The sequence below is a fragment of the Bombina bombina genome, chromosome 3 (assembly GCF_027579735.1).
Source record: "Bombina bombina isolate aBomBom1 chromosome 3, aBomBom1.pri, whole genome shotgun sequence".
Taxonomy (NCBI): Eukaryota; Metazoa; Chordata; class Amphibia; order Anura; family Bombinatoridae; genus Bombina; species Bombina bombina.
Window position 1 is genome coordinate 705226750 of NC_069501.1, and position 20303 is coordinate 705247052.

A 20303-nucleotide genomic window follows, 5' to 3' on the forward strand; every position below is an offset into this window, starting at 1 on the left:
TGCCGGTCCGGATGTCCTCTTCTGCCCGCTTGGATCAAGACTTCAGCCGGAGGATGGACCTCACTCTTCAGCCCCCGCTTGGGCTTGGATCAAGATTTCGGAGGCTTGGATCAAGACTTCGGTGGACGGATCGGTGAACCTGGCATGGTGAAGATAAGGTAGGAAGATCTTCACGGGCTTAGTGTTAGGTTTATTTAAGGGGGGTTTGGGTTAGATTAGGGGTATGTGGGTGGTGGGTTGTAATGTGGGGGGGGGTATTGTATGTTTTTTTTTACAGGCAAAAGAGCTGAATTCTTTGGGGCATGCCCAAATGGCCCTTTTCAGGGCTGGTAAGGTAAAAGAGCTTTGAACTTTTTTAATTTAGAATAGGGTAGGGCATTTTTTTATTTTGGGGGTCTTTGTTATTTTATTAGGGGGCTTAGAGTAGGTGTAAAATTGTTGTAATATTTTTCTAATGTTTGTAAATATTTTTTTATTTTTTGTAACTTAGTTCTTTTTTATTTTTTGTACTTTAGTTAGTTTATTTAATTGTAGTTATTTGTAGGTATTGTATTTAATTAATTTATTGATAGTGTAGTGTTAGGTTTAATTGTAGATAATTGTAGGTAGTTTATTTAATTTATTTATTGATAGTGTAGTGTTAGGTTTAATTGTAACTTAGGTTAGGATTTATTTTACAGGTAATTTTGTAATTATTTTAACTAGGTAGCTATTAAATAGTTATTAACTATTTAATAGCTATTGTACATGGTTAAAATAATTACAAAGTTGCCTGTAAAATAAATATAAATCCTAAAATAGCTACAATATAATTATATTGTAGCTATATTAGGGTTTATTTTACAGGTAAGTATTTAGTTTTAAATAGGAATAATTTATTTAATAAGAGTTCATTTATTTCGTTAGATTTAAATTATATTTAACTTAGCGGGGTGTTAGTGTTAGGGTTAGACTTAGCTTTAGGGGTTAATACATTTATTATAGTAGCGGTGAGCTCCGGTCAGCAGATTAGGGGTTAATTATTGTAGGTAGCTGGCGGCGACGTTGTGGGGGGCAGATTAGGGGTTAATAAATATAATATAGGGGTCGGCGGTGTTAGGGGCAGCAGATTAGGGGTACATAACTATAATGTATGTTGCGGCGGTGTACGGAGCGGCAGATTAGGGGTTAATAATAATATGCAGGTCTCAGCGATAGCGGGGGCGGCAGATTAGGGGTTAATAAATATAACATAGTGGTCGGTGATGTTAGGGGCAGCAGATTAGGGGTACATAGGGATAACGTAGCTTGCGGCGGTGTACGGAGCAGCAGATTAGGGGTTAAAAATAATATGCAGGGGACAGCGATAGCGGGGTCAGCAGATTAGGGGTTAATAAGTGTAAGGTTAGGGGTGTTTAGACTCGGGGTACATGTTAGAGTGTTAGGTGCAGACTTAGGGAGTGTTTCCCCATAGGAAACAATGTAGCTGCGTTAGGAGCTGAACGCTGCTTTTTTGCAGGTGTTAGGTTTTTTTTCAGCTCAAACAGCCCGATTGTTTCCTATGGGGGAATCGTGCACGAGCACGTTTTTGAAGCTGGCCGCGTCCGTAAGCACCGCTGGTATCGAGAGTTGCAGTGGCGGTAAATATGCTCTACGCTCCCTTTTTGGAGCCTAACGCAGCCCTTCTGTGAACTCTAAATACCAGCGGTATTTAAAAGGTGCAGGAGAAAAAAAGCATGCATAGCTAACGCACCCCTTTGGCCGCAGAACTCTAAATCTAGCTGTTTGTTTTTTGCGGCAGTTTTTTTACTTACACCTCTATAGACTCTGCTTTTGTCTTTCCTACCTATTTGTCTCCTTTTTCTCTGCTCAGCTATACGTTAAACTGAGTAGTGCTGAGAGGTAGGAGGGATTAAAAGCTCTTCTTGTTGGGGGGCTTTGCCTCCTCCTAGTGCCGAGAATTCTATCCCACACATTAAGGCTTAGTGGACTTTGTTTTAGTGCAACATCTGTTATCTGTGAAAGTGCCCCAGCTACAAATCCAAGTGTATTTTAAATAAGCTAGAAAGATGAGTTTAGTAAATTAAACTGATATTTTTCTGTTGTAAATTTAATAGCACTTATTCTGAATTTTAAACAAACAGTATATATTTTTCTGGGAAATGTAAAAAATTCTCTTCAATTTGCCACCCCCCTGTATAATTTTACAGCCATCAGTCAATCACAGACTCATATACGTATACACTGTGAATGAATTCTTGCATATGAAAAGACTGTGCACAGTTTGATAATGGAAGTATATTGGAAAGTTCTATCTGAATCATGGAATTTTAATTTTTACTTTAGTGTCCCTTTAATTTATAAAGCCAAAGCTAGCACCACTGACATCTACATTAAATACAAGTGTTACCATAAACACAGTATTTTAAAGTAGATCTATACATATGTAGATCTATTTCACTAACTCAGTATTAGTTTACTCACTGCAACAATATTGGATTTATGGTGACAAGTACAGTCCGAGGTATAAGTAAATGTCCTGCTGGATTCCTGTACTTAAAATAATGTTCATTGATTACTTTCTCCCAAAATAAAGATAAATGAGGCAAATATTGGTAGATTCAGAAGACTTGCAGCCTGGGGGTTAAACTTAAGCACACTTTAAGAATGGTTGTATACTTATTCACAAGAGATATACAAGTACAAAGTAAAAACAATGACATAAAATATTGTAGATTATTTTGCCATTTTCATATAGTAAAATGATTTCACTAATATCCATTATATTACCGTGTCAAGCGACTGCACAAGCCATTGTTGAGGTCAGTGTTGATCACAATTCAGGCCAGAGACAGAGAAGCACTTAAGATGTGAAGCCCATAGATTCAAAGTGTATTAAAGTATGTGTAATATTACGGGGTATGAAATAAAAGTTCCCAAATACCACTTAAACGGACACTGAACCCATTTTTTTTTCTTTTGTAATTCAGATAGAGCATGCAATTTTAAGCAACTTTCTAATTTACTCCTATTATCAATTTTTCTTAATTCTCTTGCTATCTTTATTTGAAAAAGAGGGCATCTAAGCTTTTTTTTGGTTCAGTACTCTGGATAGCACTTTTTTATTGGTAGATGAATGTATCCACCAATCAGCAAGAACAACCTAGGTTGTAATATTACGTGGTATGAAAGAAAAGTTCCCAAATAGCACTTAAAGGGACACTGAACCCAATTTTTTTTTTCTTTTGTGATTCACATAGAGCATGCAATTTTAAGCAACTTTCTAATTTACTCCTATTATCAATTTTTATTCATTCTCTTGCTATCTTTATATGAAAAAGAAGGCATCTAAGCTTTTCTTGGTTCAGTACTCTGGATAGCACTTTTTTATTGGTGGATGAATTTATCCACCAATCAGCAAGAACAACCTAGGTTGTTCACCAAAAATGGGCCGGCATCTAAACTTACATTCTTGCATTTCAAATAAAGATACCAAGAGAATGAAGAAAATTTGATAATAGGAATAAATTAGAAAGTTGCTTAAACTTTAACTTTAACTAGTTAGTTATAAAGAATCTTAAAACACCTTCACCGAGATTAGGAGTTTTGTGGTAACAGGGGTGCGTTGCTAATGAGCCTTTTTTTTTTTTCACCGCTCCCTTTAGACAACGCTGGTATTACAGGTTTTTTTAAACCCGGCGTTAGCCGCAAAAAGGTGAGCGTAGAGCAAAATTTAGCTCCACATCTCACCTCAATACCAGAGTTGCTTACGGTAGTGGTAAGCTGGCTTAAACGTGGTTGTGCACGATTTCCCCATAGGAAACAATGGGGGAGATTCATCTGGAAAAAAACCTAACACCTGCAAAAAAGCAGCGTTCAGCTTCTAACGCAGCCCCATTGATTCCTATGGGGAAATAAAATTTATGTCTACACCTAACACCCTAACATGAACCCCGAGTCTAAACACCCCTAATCTGCCGTCCCCGACATCGCCGACACCTACATTATATTATTAACCCCTAATCTGCCGCTTCGGACACTACCGCCACCTACATTATTCCTATGAACCCTAATCTGCTGCCCCCAACATCACCGACACCTACATTATATTTATTAACCCCTAATCTGCCCCCCCCAACATCGCCACAACCTAACTACACTTATTAACCCCTAATCTGTCACCCCCATCGTCTAACACCCCCTAAATTAAATATAATTTAAATAAATCTAAATAAAATAACTACAATTAAATAAATTATTCCTATTTAAAACTAAATACTTACCTATAAAATAAACCATAAGCTAGCTACAATATAACTAATAGTTACATTTGTTTCTATCTTAGGGTTTATATTTATTTTACAGGCAACTTTGTATTTATTTTAACTAGGTACAATAGTTATTAAATAGTTATTAACTATTTAATAGCTACCTAGTTAAAATAAATTCAAATTTACCTGTAAAATAAATCCTAACCTAAGTTACAATTACACCTAACACTACACTATCTTTAAATTAATTACATAAACTAACTACAATTAACTACAATTAAATTAAATAAACTAAAGTACAAAAAAAACAAAACACTAAATTACAGAAAATAAAAAATAATTACAAGAATTTTAAACTAATTACACCTAATCTAATCCCCCTAATAAAATAAAAAAGCCCCCCAAAATAATAAAATTCCCTACCCTATACTAAATTACAAATAGCCCTTAAAAGGGTTTTTTGCGGGGCATTATCCCCAAAGTAATCAGCTCTTTTACCTGTAAAAAGAAAATACAATACCCCCCAACATTGAAACCCACCACCCACACTCCCAACCCTACTCTAAAACCAACCCAATCCCCCCTTAATAAAACCTAACACTACCCCCTTGAAAAACACCCTACCTTGAGCTGTCTTCACCCAGCCGGGCACAAGTGGTCCTCCAGAGGGGTAGAAGTCTTCATCCGATCCGGGCAGAAGAGGACCTCCAGATGGGCAGAAGTCTTCATCCAGGCGGCATCTTCTATCTTCATCCATCCGGAGCGGAGCGGGTTCATCTTAAAGCCATCTGACGCGGAGCATCCTCTACTTCCGACGGCTAAGACTTAATGAAGGTTCCTTTAAATGACGTCATCCTTAAAATTCTTGTAATTATTTTTTATTTTCTGTAATTTAGTGGGGTTTTTTTTTGTACTTTAGTTTATTTAATTTAATTGTAGTTAATTGTAGTTAGTTTATGTAATTAATTTAATGATAGTGTAGTGTTAGGTGTAATTGTAATTTAGGTTAGGATTTATTTTACAGGTAAATGTGTAGTTATTTTAACTAGGTAGCTATTAAATAGTTAATAACTATTTAATAACTATTGTACCTAGTTAAAATAAGTACAATGTTGACTGTACTATTAGTAACTATTAGTAATATACTATTAGTTATATTGTATCTAGCTTAGGGTTTATTTTATAGGTAAGTATTTAGTTTTAAATAGGATTAATTTATTTAATTGTAGTAATTTTATTTCCTTTTATTTAAATTATATTTAAGTTAGGGGGGTTAGACTTAGGGTTAGACTTAGGTTAATAAAGTTAATATAGTAGCGGTGACGTTGGGGGCGGCAGATTAGGGGTTAATAAATTAGATAAGTGTCGGCGATGTTAGGGACGGCAGATTAAGGGTTAATAAAATTTAACTAGTGTTTGCGAGGCGGGAGTGCGGCGGTTTAGGGGTTAATATATTTATTACAATGGCGGTGATGTCCGGTCGGCAGACTAGGGGTTCAAAACTTTATTTAAGTGTTTCCAATGTGGGGGGGGGGGCTTGGTTTAGGGGTTAATAGGTAGTTTATGGGTGTTAGTGTACTTTTTATCACTTTAGTTAAGAGTTTTATGTTACGGCGTTAGCCCATAAAACTCTTAACTACTGACTTTTAAATGCGGTAGGAGTCTTTACAGGCGAGGGTCTACCGCTCACTTCTTCCTAGACTCGTAATACCGGCGTTAGGCAAGTCCCATTAAAAAGATAGGATACACAATTGACGTAAGGGGATTTGCGGTAAGCTCGAGTCGTGGAAGAAAAGTGAGCGGTAGACCCTCTCCTGCCAGACTCGTAATACCAGTGGGCGTTAAAAAGCAGCGTTGGGACTTCTCAACGCTGCTTTTTAAGGCTAACGCAAGACTCGTAATCTAGCCGCTTGTAATTACAACACTTTTCTGAAGTAAATCAATTAATTAACATACAGTTGCAAGAAAAAGTATGTGAACCCTTTGGAATGATATGGATTTCTGCACAAATTGGTCATAAAATGTGATCTGATTATCATCTAAGTCACAACAATAGACAATCACAGTCTGCTTAAACTAATAACACACAAAGAATGAAATGTTGCCATGTTTTTATTGAACACACCATGTAAACATTCACAGTGCAGGTGGAAAAAGTATGTGAACCCCTAGACTAATGACATCTCCAAGAGCTAATTGGAGTGAGATGTCAGCCAACTGGAGTCCAATCAATGAGATGAGATTGGAGGTGTTGGTTACAGCTGCCCTGCCCTATAAAAAACACACACCAGTTCTGGGTTTGCTTTTCACAAGAAGCATTGCCTGATGTGAATGATTCCTCGCACAAAAGAGCTCTCAGAAGACCTACGATTAAGAATTGTTGACTTGCATAAAGCTGGAAAGGGTTATAAAAGTATCTCCAAAAGCCTTGCTGTTCATCAGTCCACGGTAAGCCAAATTGTCTATAAATGGAGAAAGTTCAGCACTGCTGCTACTCTCCCTAGAAGTGGCCGTCCTGTAAAGATGACTGCAAGAGCACAGCGCAGACTGCTCAATGAGGTAAAGAAGAATCCTAGAGTTTCAGCTAAAGACTTACAAAAGTCACTGGCAAATGCTAACATCCCTGTTAGCAAATCTACAATACGTAAAACACTAACCAAGAATGGATTTCATGGGAGGATACTACAGAGGAAGCCACTGCTGTCCAAACAAAACATTGCTGCACATTTACAGTTTGCACAAGAGCACCTGGATGTTCCACAGCAGTACTGGCAAAATATTCTGTGGACAGATGAAACCAAAGTTGAGTTGTTTGGAAGAAACACACAACACTATGTGTGGCGAAAAAGAGGCATAGCACACCAACATCAAAAGCTCATCCCAACTGTGAAGTATGGTGGTGGGGGCATCATGGTTTGGGACTGCTTTGCTGTGTCAGGGCCTGGACGGATTGCTATCATCGAAGGAAAATGAATTCCCAATTTTATCAAGACATTTTGCAGGAGAACTTAAGGCCATCTGTCTACCAGCTGAAGCTCAACAGAAGATGGGTGTTGCAACAGGACAATGACCCAAAGCATAGAAGTAAATCAACAACAGAATGGCTTAAACAGAAGAAAATACGCCTTCTGAAGTGCCCCAGTCAGAGTCCTGACCTCAACCCGATTGAGATGCTGTGGCATGACCTCAAGAAAGAGATTCACACCAGACATCCCAAGAATATTGCTGAACTGAAACAGTTCTGTTAAGAGGAATGGTCAAGAATTACTCCTGACCGTTGTGCACGTCTGATCTGCAACTACAGGAAATGTTTGGTTGAAGTTATTGCTGCCAAAGGAGGTTCAACCAGTTATTAAATCCAAGGGTTCACATCATTTTTCCACCTGCACTGTGAATGTTTACATGGTGTGTTCAATAAAAACATGGCAACATTTCATTCTTTGTGTGTTATTAGTTTAAGCAGACTGTGATTGTCTATTGTTGTGACTTAGATGATGATCAGATCACATTTTATGACCAATTTGTGCAGAAATCCATATCATTCCAAAGGGTTCACATACTTTTTCTTGCAATTGTAACAGTTGAGTGCAAAAACATTCCAAAAAAATGAACACCTTATTTCATGTAATTGTTTACAAAAGCCAAACTCCCCACCATTTGCCTTATTTGAAGGAGCCAACTGGACTAGAGTAGAGAAAGTTTGTTACAGTCATACTGTTAGCAAAACCTCCATTGTTTTACACTACTATATCACTTCTAGTAATATCAATTAGGGACAGATATTTAACAGGGTAGGCTTGTTACGTTTGTAGTATGCGCTCCCAATTCTCTGAACTTGTTTACTAAGCATAGTTAAACATTGTATTACATAAAAATAAAATGTGCAACAAAAATCACACACAAATAGTGATAATAATACAGGCCAGTATGCAGGTATATATCCAAAGTGAAAAGAGTATTTAATGAAAACAGTCCCACAGATACAAATAGTTCAAATGATGACCCTCAAAAGGAAGATAAATAAACACATCATAGCATAATACTGTGTAAATCTTCACTCCCTGGATGGAAGGCAGACCCAGAATACTCACATTAGTTAGAGCTTCAGCAGCTCAAGATAATAAGCTCTATAGTGCAGACCCCGGGCTGACTGGATACAGATAATGAAAAATGCTTTAAGCAAATGTACAATTTATTAAAAACAAAAAACAAAGTTCTTGTAGATCATTAAGGGTAACAGGAACAAACATATAAAGATCCTATGTGTGTGATAGTCCATTGTTACAGACCACATGAAGCTATCTTCATTTAAAAAGCTGGAATGTAAAGCATAGAAGCCTGCCCATTCTAGGTTCAGCATCCCGGATAAGGCTTGCTTATTGGTGGCTACATTTAGCAATCAAATATGCAAGCATAACCAAGGTTCTGAACCAAAAATAGGCCAGCTCCTATGCTTAAATTCCTGATTTTTAAATAAAGATAGCATGAGAACGAAGAAAATGTGATAATAGGAGTAAATTAGAAAGTTGCATAAAATTGCATGCTCTGAATCATGAAAGAAAACAATTGGGTTTAGTATCCCTTTAGGGAACGCTACCAGAAACTTGCACTATGTGGATAAAATCCCAGCTGCCTTCCAAAACACAATTCCTGCTAGTGTTCCTCTGGCTGGAAATTTTCAGCATTAAATTACATGAAAAGGGGGCAAAGAAATCATGGAAGTATATTGCAAATATATTTTTCTATGCATAATTAAACATATTCTCAAGGTTTGTACTGTCTCTTTAAATCTTGTCTGCATTGAAAACTGCATTGGCTTAGGGATTTTAAAAAAGGCCTTTAAAATGTGTAGCAGAACAACTTCCAAGGTCAAATTAAATACAAGATCTTTATATAGAAAATATAGTATAAAATATACTATTCATATACTGAGTAGTGGTGAGTATTTCCTTCACTGCATGTATAAAATTTGTATTGTATCTTTCACAGGAGTCATGACTGGAAATTGCACATTTTACAATGAAACACTGAAGACCTGTGAGGTCTATACCTGGTGCCCTGTAGAAAATGATTACAAAGTGCCTAAGTATGTTTTCCCATATTTTTATTATAATAGTTCATTTTTAACTTTTCTTAACCTATTATTTTACAATATTAGATAACACTTTATGCATAGTTCATCTTGTAATAAGCAGAAGTGGATACTGGTAGGTTTATAAGGTACAACATTGGTTTATCTGCATTTTGATCTCTCTTTGTTAGGTTTGTTATTATTTTTAATTTCTCTGGAACTTATTTGCCAAGCATTAAAAAAAGATTTCACAACTTTTTTTGTATGTAGTGTATTAATAGACTGATAGATGCCAACAGCATTTCTGGTTTGTAGGATATGTGTGTGTAGAAAGGTAGGAGAATAACTTCCGTGTGCAAATATGGAAACCTGTAATATGTCTGTTCTGCTTTATGTATGTGCAGATAAAGAAATAATTTGTGTTTGTGTGTGTAATGAAAGTGAAATAGAGTTAGTCTGATTTGCACTGATTGCATATTCTGTACTGAAACACCAAGATTGTGTCTTTTTCACAATAGATGTCTATTGTAGATAAATAGTATCTAATTTGCACTATAAGTTTATAATACAGAGAGGCACATCATTTATATATGTTTGTATAGAAATATATTAGGCATAGATCTGCTTTGTACTATATGTGTTCATTTAGAGAAAGGCAATTGGTGTTTGTGTTCTGCAGTATGTGTAGAGATGTCAGGGCTGTGTCTTTGAGTAGTGTATTCAGGCCAAGAGATTATCTCCCAAAGTAGAATTGCCAGGAACATACCTCCCAATGTACACAGACCAACAGCATAGCTTACAATGTACAGGGGCCAAGAGCATACCTCACAATATACAGAGGCCAAGATCATACCTCCCAACATATAGAGGCCAAGATCATACCTCCCAACATATAGAGGCCAAGATCATACCTCCCAACATATAGAGGCCAAGATTATACCTCTTAGCAAACGGAGGCCAAGATCATACCTCTTAACATACAGAGGCCAAGATCATACCTCTTAACATATAGAAGCCAAGATTATACCTCCCAAAATATAGAGGCCAAGATCATACCTCTTAACATATAGAGGCCAAGATCATACCTCTTAACATACAGAGGCCAAGATCATACCTCAACATATAGAGGCCAAGATCATACCTCCCAACATATAGAGGCAAAGATCATACCTCCTAACATACAGAGGCCAAGATCATACCTCTTAACATATAGAGGCCAATATCATACCTTCCAACATATAGAGGCCAAGATCATACCTCTTAACATAAAGAGGCCAATATCATACCTCTTAACATACAGAGGCCAAGATCATAGCTCTTAACATACAGAGGCCAAGATCATACCTCTTAACATACAGAGGCCAAGATCATACCTCTTAACATATAGAGGCCAAGATCATACCTCCCAACATATAGAGGCCAAGATCATACCTCTTAACATATGGAGGCTAAGATCATACCTCTTAACATATAGAGACCAAGATCATACCTCTTAACATATAAAGGCCAAGGTCATACCTCTTAACATACAGAAGTCAAGATCATAACTCCAATACCAACCAATATACAGAAGATAAGAGCATCCCAATATACATACATATACAAGTAAGAGCATAGCTCTCATTGTACAGGGGTCAAGTGCATAACTCTCAGCATACAGAGGCCAAGAGTATACCTCCCATACAAAGCTCTTTTTTAAAAAATCTAGCTAGACCCACCTCTTCATATAAAGGGGGTCATCAATTTCTTGCATTTTACCACTTACAAAATATATTATTCATAACTGTAAAAATGTAGACATACAACAATATATGATACCCTTTTAACTGCCTTTTAAAAAAATATTTATTGCCACTTTTGTATTTAGAAAATTCTGTTTATTTATTTAGTTATTCAGGAAATTACATTAAAAGCAGACCTTGGAATCAACTGTGAGGTCAGCAAATGCCCAGTTAAAATCTTATTTCCATCTTAATATGGGAAGTGTCCACAGCTGCATTCCTTACTTGTGAGAAATACTGAACCTGGCCACCAGGAGGAGTTAAATACACCCCAGCCAAAGGCTTAAATACCTCCCCCACTTCCTCATAACCCCAGTCATTCTTTGCCTTTCGTCACAGCAGGTTGGCAGATAAGTGTTAAAAGATTTCGGAGTAGTATTTTGTGGAGGGTAGTACTCTTCGAGATGGGACTGGAGTTTTAAGTAGTCCTGTCAGCCTCTCAGTATTTCCCACAAGTAAGAAATGCAGCTGTGGACTCTTCCATAATTTATGGAGGTTTTTTGTATTTATTTTATTAAATAAAAGTGATACCTTGATTTATAGTTTTAAAGGAACATTAAACCCAAAAATTTTCTTTCATGATTTAGATAGAGAATACAATTTGTAAAAAGTTTCCAATTTACTTCTATTATCAAATGTATTTCCTTTGTTTAAGAGATACTTAGGTAGGTAGTCCCTGCTTCTGCTAATGTATAACATTGTTGCAAAACTGCTGTCATATATTTCTGCAAACACGTGCACACTCTTGAGCTTACTTTTCTGCTTTTCAACAAAGGCTAACAAGAAAACAAAGAAAATATGATAATAGAAGTAAATTAGAAATTTGTTTAAAATGTTATGTTCTATCTAAATCATGAAAGAAAACATTTGGGTTTTATGTCCCTTTAAGTAACTTTTAACAGGGCCTTATTGCTCAGAAGTCAGCAGTAAATGATACCTTTCTGTTTTTCTGTTGTGTTTAAGTGTTTAGAGGTTAGTTAATATAATCTAAAGGCAGACACATTTAAATGCAGAGGTTCCCCACTCTACCACAAAGCATATCCCCTTAAATAGGGTGCTAGCCAGAAACCCAAATCAGAGATTCCACCTTTCTGATGTCTATGATTTTTTCCCTTCTTGCCACATATAATCTATGTTAAAAAAAACAGCAGCAGAACGGTGGTAAAACAATTTCCATTTATTTTTGCTCACCCTAGTGGTACTCACTAACAACAACTTCCACCATAGATCTAGAATACAAGTGGCACGCTAATGATAGTGCTGGGCGCGATAAGCAGTGTGGCATGAATGCGCTAACATTAGCGTGCAACTTGATACTACAAGTCCATAGTAAAATTGATTTACCAGAAAAGGGTTAGCGTGACTGACAATGCTTTAGCGCAACTAATACTTTCACTAGATATTGCAACCATGCTACATATCTCTTATTACAAGTTGAAAGTTATAGGTTTTGCAAGCCAAAATAGCACTAGAATATTTAGCGCAACTTGAAACTTGAAGTAAAGTGTAAGGGTTAAAAAACACAAAAAAACACATCAAAAACATATTAAAACAAACTATTAAAAACATTAAAATAAACTATTTCACGGGGGCGGAGCCTAGCTGCAGCTAAGATGGCTGTGTAACTCCGGTGCTCTGCAAAGAAGGGCTCTATTATCACCAATCTGGAGTAGATAAATTAAACTGAGTATATACCACAAGTGACCTGGGGTAACCCTGATGATTGAAGAAGCTGCAGGCTAAATATTAACCCCTTATTATTTACAAACGCAACAATATCACCCTCAGAGAGACGGGAGGTACTACAAAACAACACCAGCTTGTTTGAGGAACATCGCGCTGGCTACAACACAGGTGACCAGCGGCTAATAGTCACAGAACATTTGTGCAAGCATCCCGGTCTCCCTGCAAAAAGAACATCTGACCGATTCTAGTGGCCAAACACGTGAGCCTAATAACCAGCTAAGAACCGGATGTGCATCGGGACAGTGGAGATTGCAGTCACGCCGCTCAGACTCGGAAGCACAGACTGAGCTAACAAGGTATTTACCTAATATCAGCCCAGACAACATAAACGTACCTTACATCTCACGACTGCACCCCATGAAGCACTGCAGTAATAACTGCTAAACGATCGCCTAAAAAAAAAAAGGGCGCCAAAACAAACGCCATAATTGCGGCCTGTTTCAGACTTAAGGGGATCAGGAGTCCGCCCACAGATACTTCAATGATAGCCTGCGGTGCTTTAATATGAACTTGCGCTGAATAGCGCATTGGGGAAATGTGAAGAATTTCCTAGTCCAGTGTATATAGTTTGCTCTAACTGATAAGCAATCACTTTCTAGGCAGCACAGCAGTCCCTTGTTATAAGTGAAAGGAGAGGGAGAGGGTTAGGCTCAGGGGTGGAAATAGCACTTATCACTCATCTCCTGCCTCCATACCCCTCTTTACACAGAGGGAATATAAAGTACTAAACACGCAGTATATAGCAAACCGCAAGGAGTGCTAGACATAATTAAGGCCTTTAAGAGACAAATCCTGCTCCATATATAGGGAGATTAAGCACTGCATAGTTAACAGCTTTTCCTTTACACAAGATTGGAGTGTACACTGATTTCTATGCGCCGACACTATTTCTTGCTTCAAACCTAAATCCATCCGATTTATATAAAGCTTTACCTCAGCTATCCTTATTATGATGGCGGCTAGAAGAAATACAAAGTCAGAGAAAGCCTTAAAACAAGCTACAACTAAATCCCACTCCATGTCATCATTTTTTGCCACGGAGCATTCATCACCTCCTATGATCTCCCAAAATAAACACATTTCTCCACCGAGCCCGGAAGGCCATACAGCTGAACCCTCACCCGGTATACCCGATAATATTCCTGCCTCGCTGCTATCCCAATTTGCAACAAAACATGAGATATCTACCATTTTCAGAACCTGTCTCCGTGAAGAATTAATGGAGATGAAACAAGAAATACACAATTTAGGTTCCAGAATGGATATGATGGAAGCAGAAACCGAGGAGGTGAGGGAGGATATTCAAAGATTAGAGGATAGAACTTCAACACACCAAGAAACAATTACCGCCTTAATGGATAAGATCGATGACCTAGAAAATAGGAGCAGAAGAAAAAATTTAAGGCTCCGAGGTATTCCAGAGTCTGTCTTACCGAAAGACTTTCATGAATATCTGCAATGTCTATTTACCTCCATAAAGGAACCTGCTTACCCGAACGACATACTATGGGTAAGAGCTCACAGAACCCTTAGGCCTAAACCCTCAGAAAATGCCCCACCCAGGGACATTATCATCAGATTTAAGAATTTCCTTGAAAAAGAGATGTTGCTCAATCAATCACGCAGACACCAGTCCGTTAAATTCAGAGGCAACGTGGTACAATTTTACCAAGACCTTTCTGCAAGAACCCTACAGATAAGAAAGGAATTCCTCCCACTCACATCTATACTCAGAAACAAGAAGATCCCATATAGGTGGGGCTTCCCAGTCCATTTAATGGTGATACAGAACGATTGACGCTACACATGCCACTCACCTGCAGAAATACCATCCTTCTGCAAGGATTTGGGTATAGATCAACCTTCAATAGAACCTGCTGCTCTTCCTCCTGCTCAAATATTACCTAAGAGAACAAAATCTAACTCCATGAGATGGCAAACCAAGATGCCACGTAAAACCCCTGACCACAAACAAACCGGAGGACATAGAGATGCGACTTTGCAGAAGTCCCCCCGCCACCCCAATTCTGAGGAGGACTGACACTAGAACCTTTTGAACTGACAAAACCATTTTAGTATGCTACTTATTACTGTGAGCATGTCTATGGAATGTACACACCCAGGAGGGTAATAATTCAGATCAGGTAATACTGATCACATTTATTGTACTATCACAGAACTTCTCCTCTTCTCTTTTATCTCCATTTTATGGACATACCTAGTTTTGTGACATCCCAGGTCACCTATTTGCAGATAGAAATCTACCCCAGGTTTTCATAGATGACTCTTCCCCCCCCCCCCCCCGAAAAAAACAAAAAAAACCTGATGTGGGGTTGGGGTGACCATGTTATATCACTAAGAGACCCATTCTTTTGTATTGACCCCCTAAAGGACTTTTACTCTAATTTATGTCTATTATTAGACTTAGAGATGTGTTTGCAATTTTTTTCATGTTCTTGTTTTCAGAGTATGTTCATAATGTTTATCTTGTTTTTTCTGTAAAATATGAAGGCTATGAAAAACTGTGTATTTCTTGTGCAACAGAGGTCTATCAATATATCCCATGTATTATTAATATAATGTATATTTTATTCAATATACCCCATAGACGTACACTATTACAATATGGCTCACCGAAATAATGGGGAACACCACCCTCTGATTATTTTATCACAAAACGCAAAGGGACTAAATTCCCCCTGCAAATGCTCTAAGGTGATCTCAGACCTAGCGAAGAGAGGAGCAGACATTATTTACCTGCAGGAAACTCATTTTAAAAAAAATTGTTGTCCAAATTACTTTGGCCGCACGTACACCCAACATTTCCATAACTCAGGCTTTACTAAAAAATGCGGGGTCAGTATCCTTCTCAAGAAAACACTTCCACTTATACTTTTGAACAAGATAGCTGATACAGAAGGTAGATTTTTTAGGCTTGATAGGCCTCCTATATAGTGATGTTGCGAACAGTTCGCCGGAGAACAGTTCCCGGCGAACATAGCTTGTTCGCGTTCACCGCTGCGGGCGAACATATGCGATGTTCGATCTGCCCCCTATTCTTCATCATTGAGGAAACTTTGACCCTGTATCTCACAGCCTTCAGACACATTTGAGCCAATCAGCAGCAGACACTGCCTCACAGACCCTCCCAGCTCCTGGGCAGCAGCCATTTTAGATTCATTACGATCCTGCTTTCTTAGTGAGAGGAGGTTTAGTGTTGCTGCTGCTGACATTATAGGGAAATAGATAGCTAGGCTAGTGTATTTAGTAGCAAAAAAGGTAGCGGAGCACCAATCCAATGTAGTAAAATAAAAATAGTCTTTATTGAAAATCAAATTAAAACATGTGTAGAGCACATTGTACATTTATATTTTTGCAATTCAACATCTTATGTTCTCTTTCCATTATGCATACTTAGAGACTGATGCACTTATAGGTAGTATTTATATACTTTGTTTAAACCTTATTTAGTCACAGGGCATTATTATTGTCAGTATATTCTGAAGTAAGGAAATGGTTAAAGTTTAATTGTGCAATTAACCATTATCCAATAGGAGTCGTTGTTCATTTCTTTTAAAGGGCAGGATTACACCTGCACAGACAAGCAGCTTTGATAACGGCAACAGCCGAAACATGTCAGCAGCTGTAGGAGCTGACTCCTTTTGGATAATGGCACCCTGTCGTTTTTCTGTTTTAATTTGATTTTCAATAAAGACTATTTTTATTTTACTACATTGGATTGGTGCTCCGCTACCTTTTTTGCTACTTGTGTTCTATTTGACCCTCCAGCGTGGTAGCACTTCCAGAGGAAAATTATCCTCATTTTCCCTGTTTAACTGCTGCACCGGCATTCACCCGCAGCTACAATCAAGTTTTCACTACCTCCTGTCCAGAGAGGGCGTGTACAAGGACCGCGCCCCCCTCACTCCCGAGTACGTCTGAGGAGGGTTTGTTTGGGCACTGCAGCCCTTTGCCAGGACCGGAGTAGCAGATTTCTGGGCTTGTACCTTTCATCTACCCGGAGAACAAGAGGGCAGGCTTTCAGCTCACACACCCCAGGACCGGACGATTACGGCAGTGAGTGAGGGGAGACAGCATACTCCACTTAGTGGAGACCTACACTGAGGAGCGGGTGAGTCCGGTAGCAGAAATAAGTTGTTGTTGACACTGAACTTTCTACATATAACCATCCAGGCACACTGGGGGCAATACTAGAGAGAATACCTTTTTGCATTCACTTTACATAGGGCCCTGTGGGTCAGGCCCGCCCCCCTTTTCTCTCTTTCCCTGTGTGCCTTGGTCTGGGTTTATACTTGCAGCAGTATTACTAAACACAATACAGGGATAATGAATGACGGGGTGAATAATACTATGAACAATATAGTGACACCTGGGACTATCATGAACTTTTACTCTTTACGCAATGAGAGTGAAAGGGATGAGAATATGGTGTTGGCAGAGAACTTTTTTACACTTGATAGGACACAACAAAATTTACCTACTCTATTTGATGAGATGGAATTTCTAATGAACAAAGAAAATAAATATAAATGGGATATTTGGACTTTGGAAAACTACTTAAAGCTCAAACTTATACCCAGGGGCCTACGCATCAATAAATACCCTACTTTTTTCACTGAGGACAGGGCATTCATTATTGAATGGAATGAGACTCTTTCTGAATGCTCCTGGAATCTAATGCGCCTTTTGATCATTTATAAGAACAAGCAAGTCCAGGACATTACTATTAAGATCAGTCAGGTGCAAGATGAATTGAATAAGCGCTGTGACAACACGGACTTTGCTAGATTTGATAATTTGCTTCAAGAGGCAGTTGCTGAAGCTAAGGCCCTTTTATTAGAAATTAAACATTCTAAGTATGTCAGGGATCAAACTGATTTTAATAATAATACTGTATATATTTGGAATAAGAGGGAGAGGACACAAATATATAGAGAGTATAACCAAAATAGAGGTTTTGCCAATAGAGGGAGGGGTTATAGAGGTAGACGCAGAGGGAGGGGAAGAGGTAGGCAGCAGAGAATTCGTTTCTCAGATAGTGAGGCAGACTCAGGGGGAGAGAGCTCTACATCAGGAGAAGAGGACACATCTTTTTATCCTATTACTCCACACCCAGGACCTGCACACTCAGCTAGCCAAACAATAAATCAACCCATCCCTGGGACACAGCCACATCAGACTGTGGGACCAAGGGATAAACCTAACACATTACCTCCCCCCATATTGAAAAATCCTAAAACTCCCTCTAGATATATTCCTCTACCCGCTGATATTCCACAAACTCATGATACCCCTAATGGGGCAGAAAGTGTTGAATTACGGCAGGTTTTTTCCCTTCCCCCCCCACAAGGCGCCGGGGGGGGAAAAGGAGCCAGAGGAACAAACAAAGGGGGCTACACATTGAGGAAAACCCAAAGGCAGACGAGGTATCGGTAATTAATCTCTCCTCATATAATTTAAATCCCATTGAACAAAGGGTTTTGAGTTTGGGCTTAAATTTTGTGCCAACAAACAATTTCAATCTTTTTAATACCTTGATTGATGTCAATAAATTGGTACGAAAAATTACCCTTAAAAAACATTTTTCCAAGACTCAAAATATTCCTAGTACTGAGGGTAATGTCCAATGCGAGTATGAAATTCACAGAAATCAAACTGAGACCGATGACCTGGAATTCCAGGATCTCTGTGGTCTCTCCACTTTACAGGCATTGGATAATACTACTCCAGACACAATTACCTCTACACAACACAAATTTCCTAAGTTTAAGGGCCCATCTAAATTTTATCCGATTCAAAGCAGGGGCACCATCATTGAAAGATTTCAGAGCAGAATTGAGGCTGATTTAAACAACTTGTATTATGTGAATGATAATACTAAGAGGAAACAGAATCTCTCTGTGGGGGAAAGAGAAGCATTAGCTTCATTGAGCAACAATTCAACTTTGGTGATCAGGGCCACGGACAAAGGTGGGTCTGTGGTACTGATGAACAAGGAGGACTTCATTAGTGAAGCCCACAGACAACTCCACAATCCTAGCGATTATAGGGTTTTAAACTCAGACCCGACTGTGCTTTTTAAAAAAAAGCTCATGAGCCTTGTGGATGATGGTGTTGAGGGAGGTTTCATAGATGAGGATACTGCTGATTATCTCCTAGTAACTAACCCCACCATTCCAGTTTTCAATCTTTTGCCCAAGGTTCACAAGTCCTTGGACAATGTAACTGGCCGACCAATTGTCAGCGGCATAGGTTCGCTCCATGAACATACCTCAGAGTGGTTAGATAAAATTCTACACCCGATGGTATTAGAACTTTGGAGCTACCTAAGGGACACGATGCATGTCCTAAAATTGCTGGAAAACTTAAAGTGGAAGGAGGAATATACTTGGCTCACGGTAGACGTGAAATCATTATACTCATCTATACCCCATAACAAAGGGTTACAAGCAGTAAGGTACTATTTGAATAAATACTTTATTGAAGATCCAGATTACTGCGAGTATGTGACACAAGTGACCGAGTTCTTGCTTTCACATAACTATTTCGAGTTTGAGGGGGTGTTCTACCTCCAGATTTGTGGGACTGCAATGGGGGCCAAGTTTGCCCCCTCTTACGCCAACCTTTTCATGGGTTGGTGGGAGCAGGACCACATATTTGGAGGTGGAAGCCCCCTCTGCTCGAATATAGTTTTTTACAGGAGGTTTATTGATGACCTCCTGTTCATTTGGAGGGGCACTGACAGTGAACTGTTGGCCTTTGTGGAGCTCCTGAACACCAATGATTTGGGACTGAGTTTTACTTCAGAATCCAATCGGACAACCATTAACTATCTGGATGTTACTCTTTCAGGTGTTGCGGGGGAGAAAGTGTGTACCACGGTATACAGAAAGCCAATTTCAGGCAACACCCTGTTACATGCCAACAGTTGCCACCCCAAAGCCGTATTTAGAGGCATCATCAAGGGCCAGTTCATTCGTCTAAAACGAAACTGTTCAGAGCCGGCACTCTTTGAGAAGGAAGCTGCTCAACTCTCTCAAAGACTCCTGTGCAGGGGGTATAAGAAAGATCTGATAGCCTCAGCATTTGAAGAAGTAAAAACCATCGATAGAAAAAATCTTTTGAAACCAAAAGATAAAAATAAATGTAACAACAAGGAAGCAACAAAAGATGATCTTTTTTTTGTTACTGATCATTCGGAACAATACCCACAGGTGTGTGAAATTATCAAAAAACATTTTGAAATGCTGAGAGCGGATGAGGATTTAGCTAATCTATCCGTGAAATCATGCCATTTCACATACCGGCGAAGTAAAACCATAGGGAATATGGTAGCTCCTACCAGAATTTCCACTAGCAGGGTTTCAGAGATGTCTTCATGGCTAACCCAGAAAGGCATGTTCAAGTGTCATTTTAGAGACTGTGTGGCTTGTG

General features: G+C 38.6%; 1 protein-coding gene across 3 annotated transcripts in view; it reads left to right on the top strand.

The window, feature by feature from the left end:
- Window positions 1-20303, top strand: part of P2RX1 (purinergic receptor P2X 1) — a 183288-nt gene that overhangs the window by 98249 nt on the left and 64736 nt on the right. For all 3 annotated transcript variants that reach the window (XM_053707507.1, XM_053707506.1, XM_053707508.1), the window contains one exon: window positions 9240-9336. In XM_053707507.1, the coding sequence (XP_053563482.1) occupies window positions 9240-9336 (97 nt within the window). The remainder of the gene's footprint in view (window positions 1-9239; window positions 9337-20303) is intronic.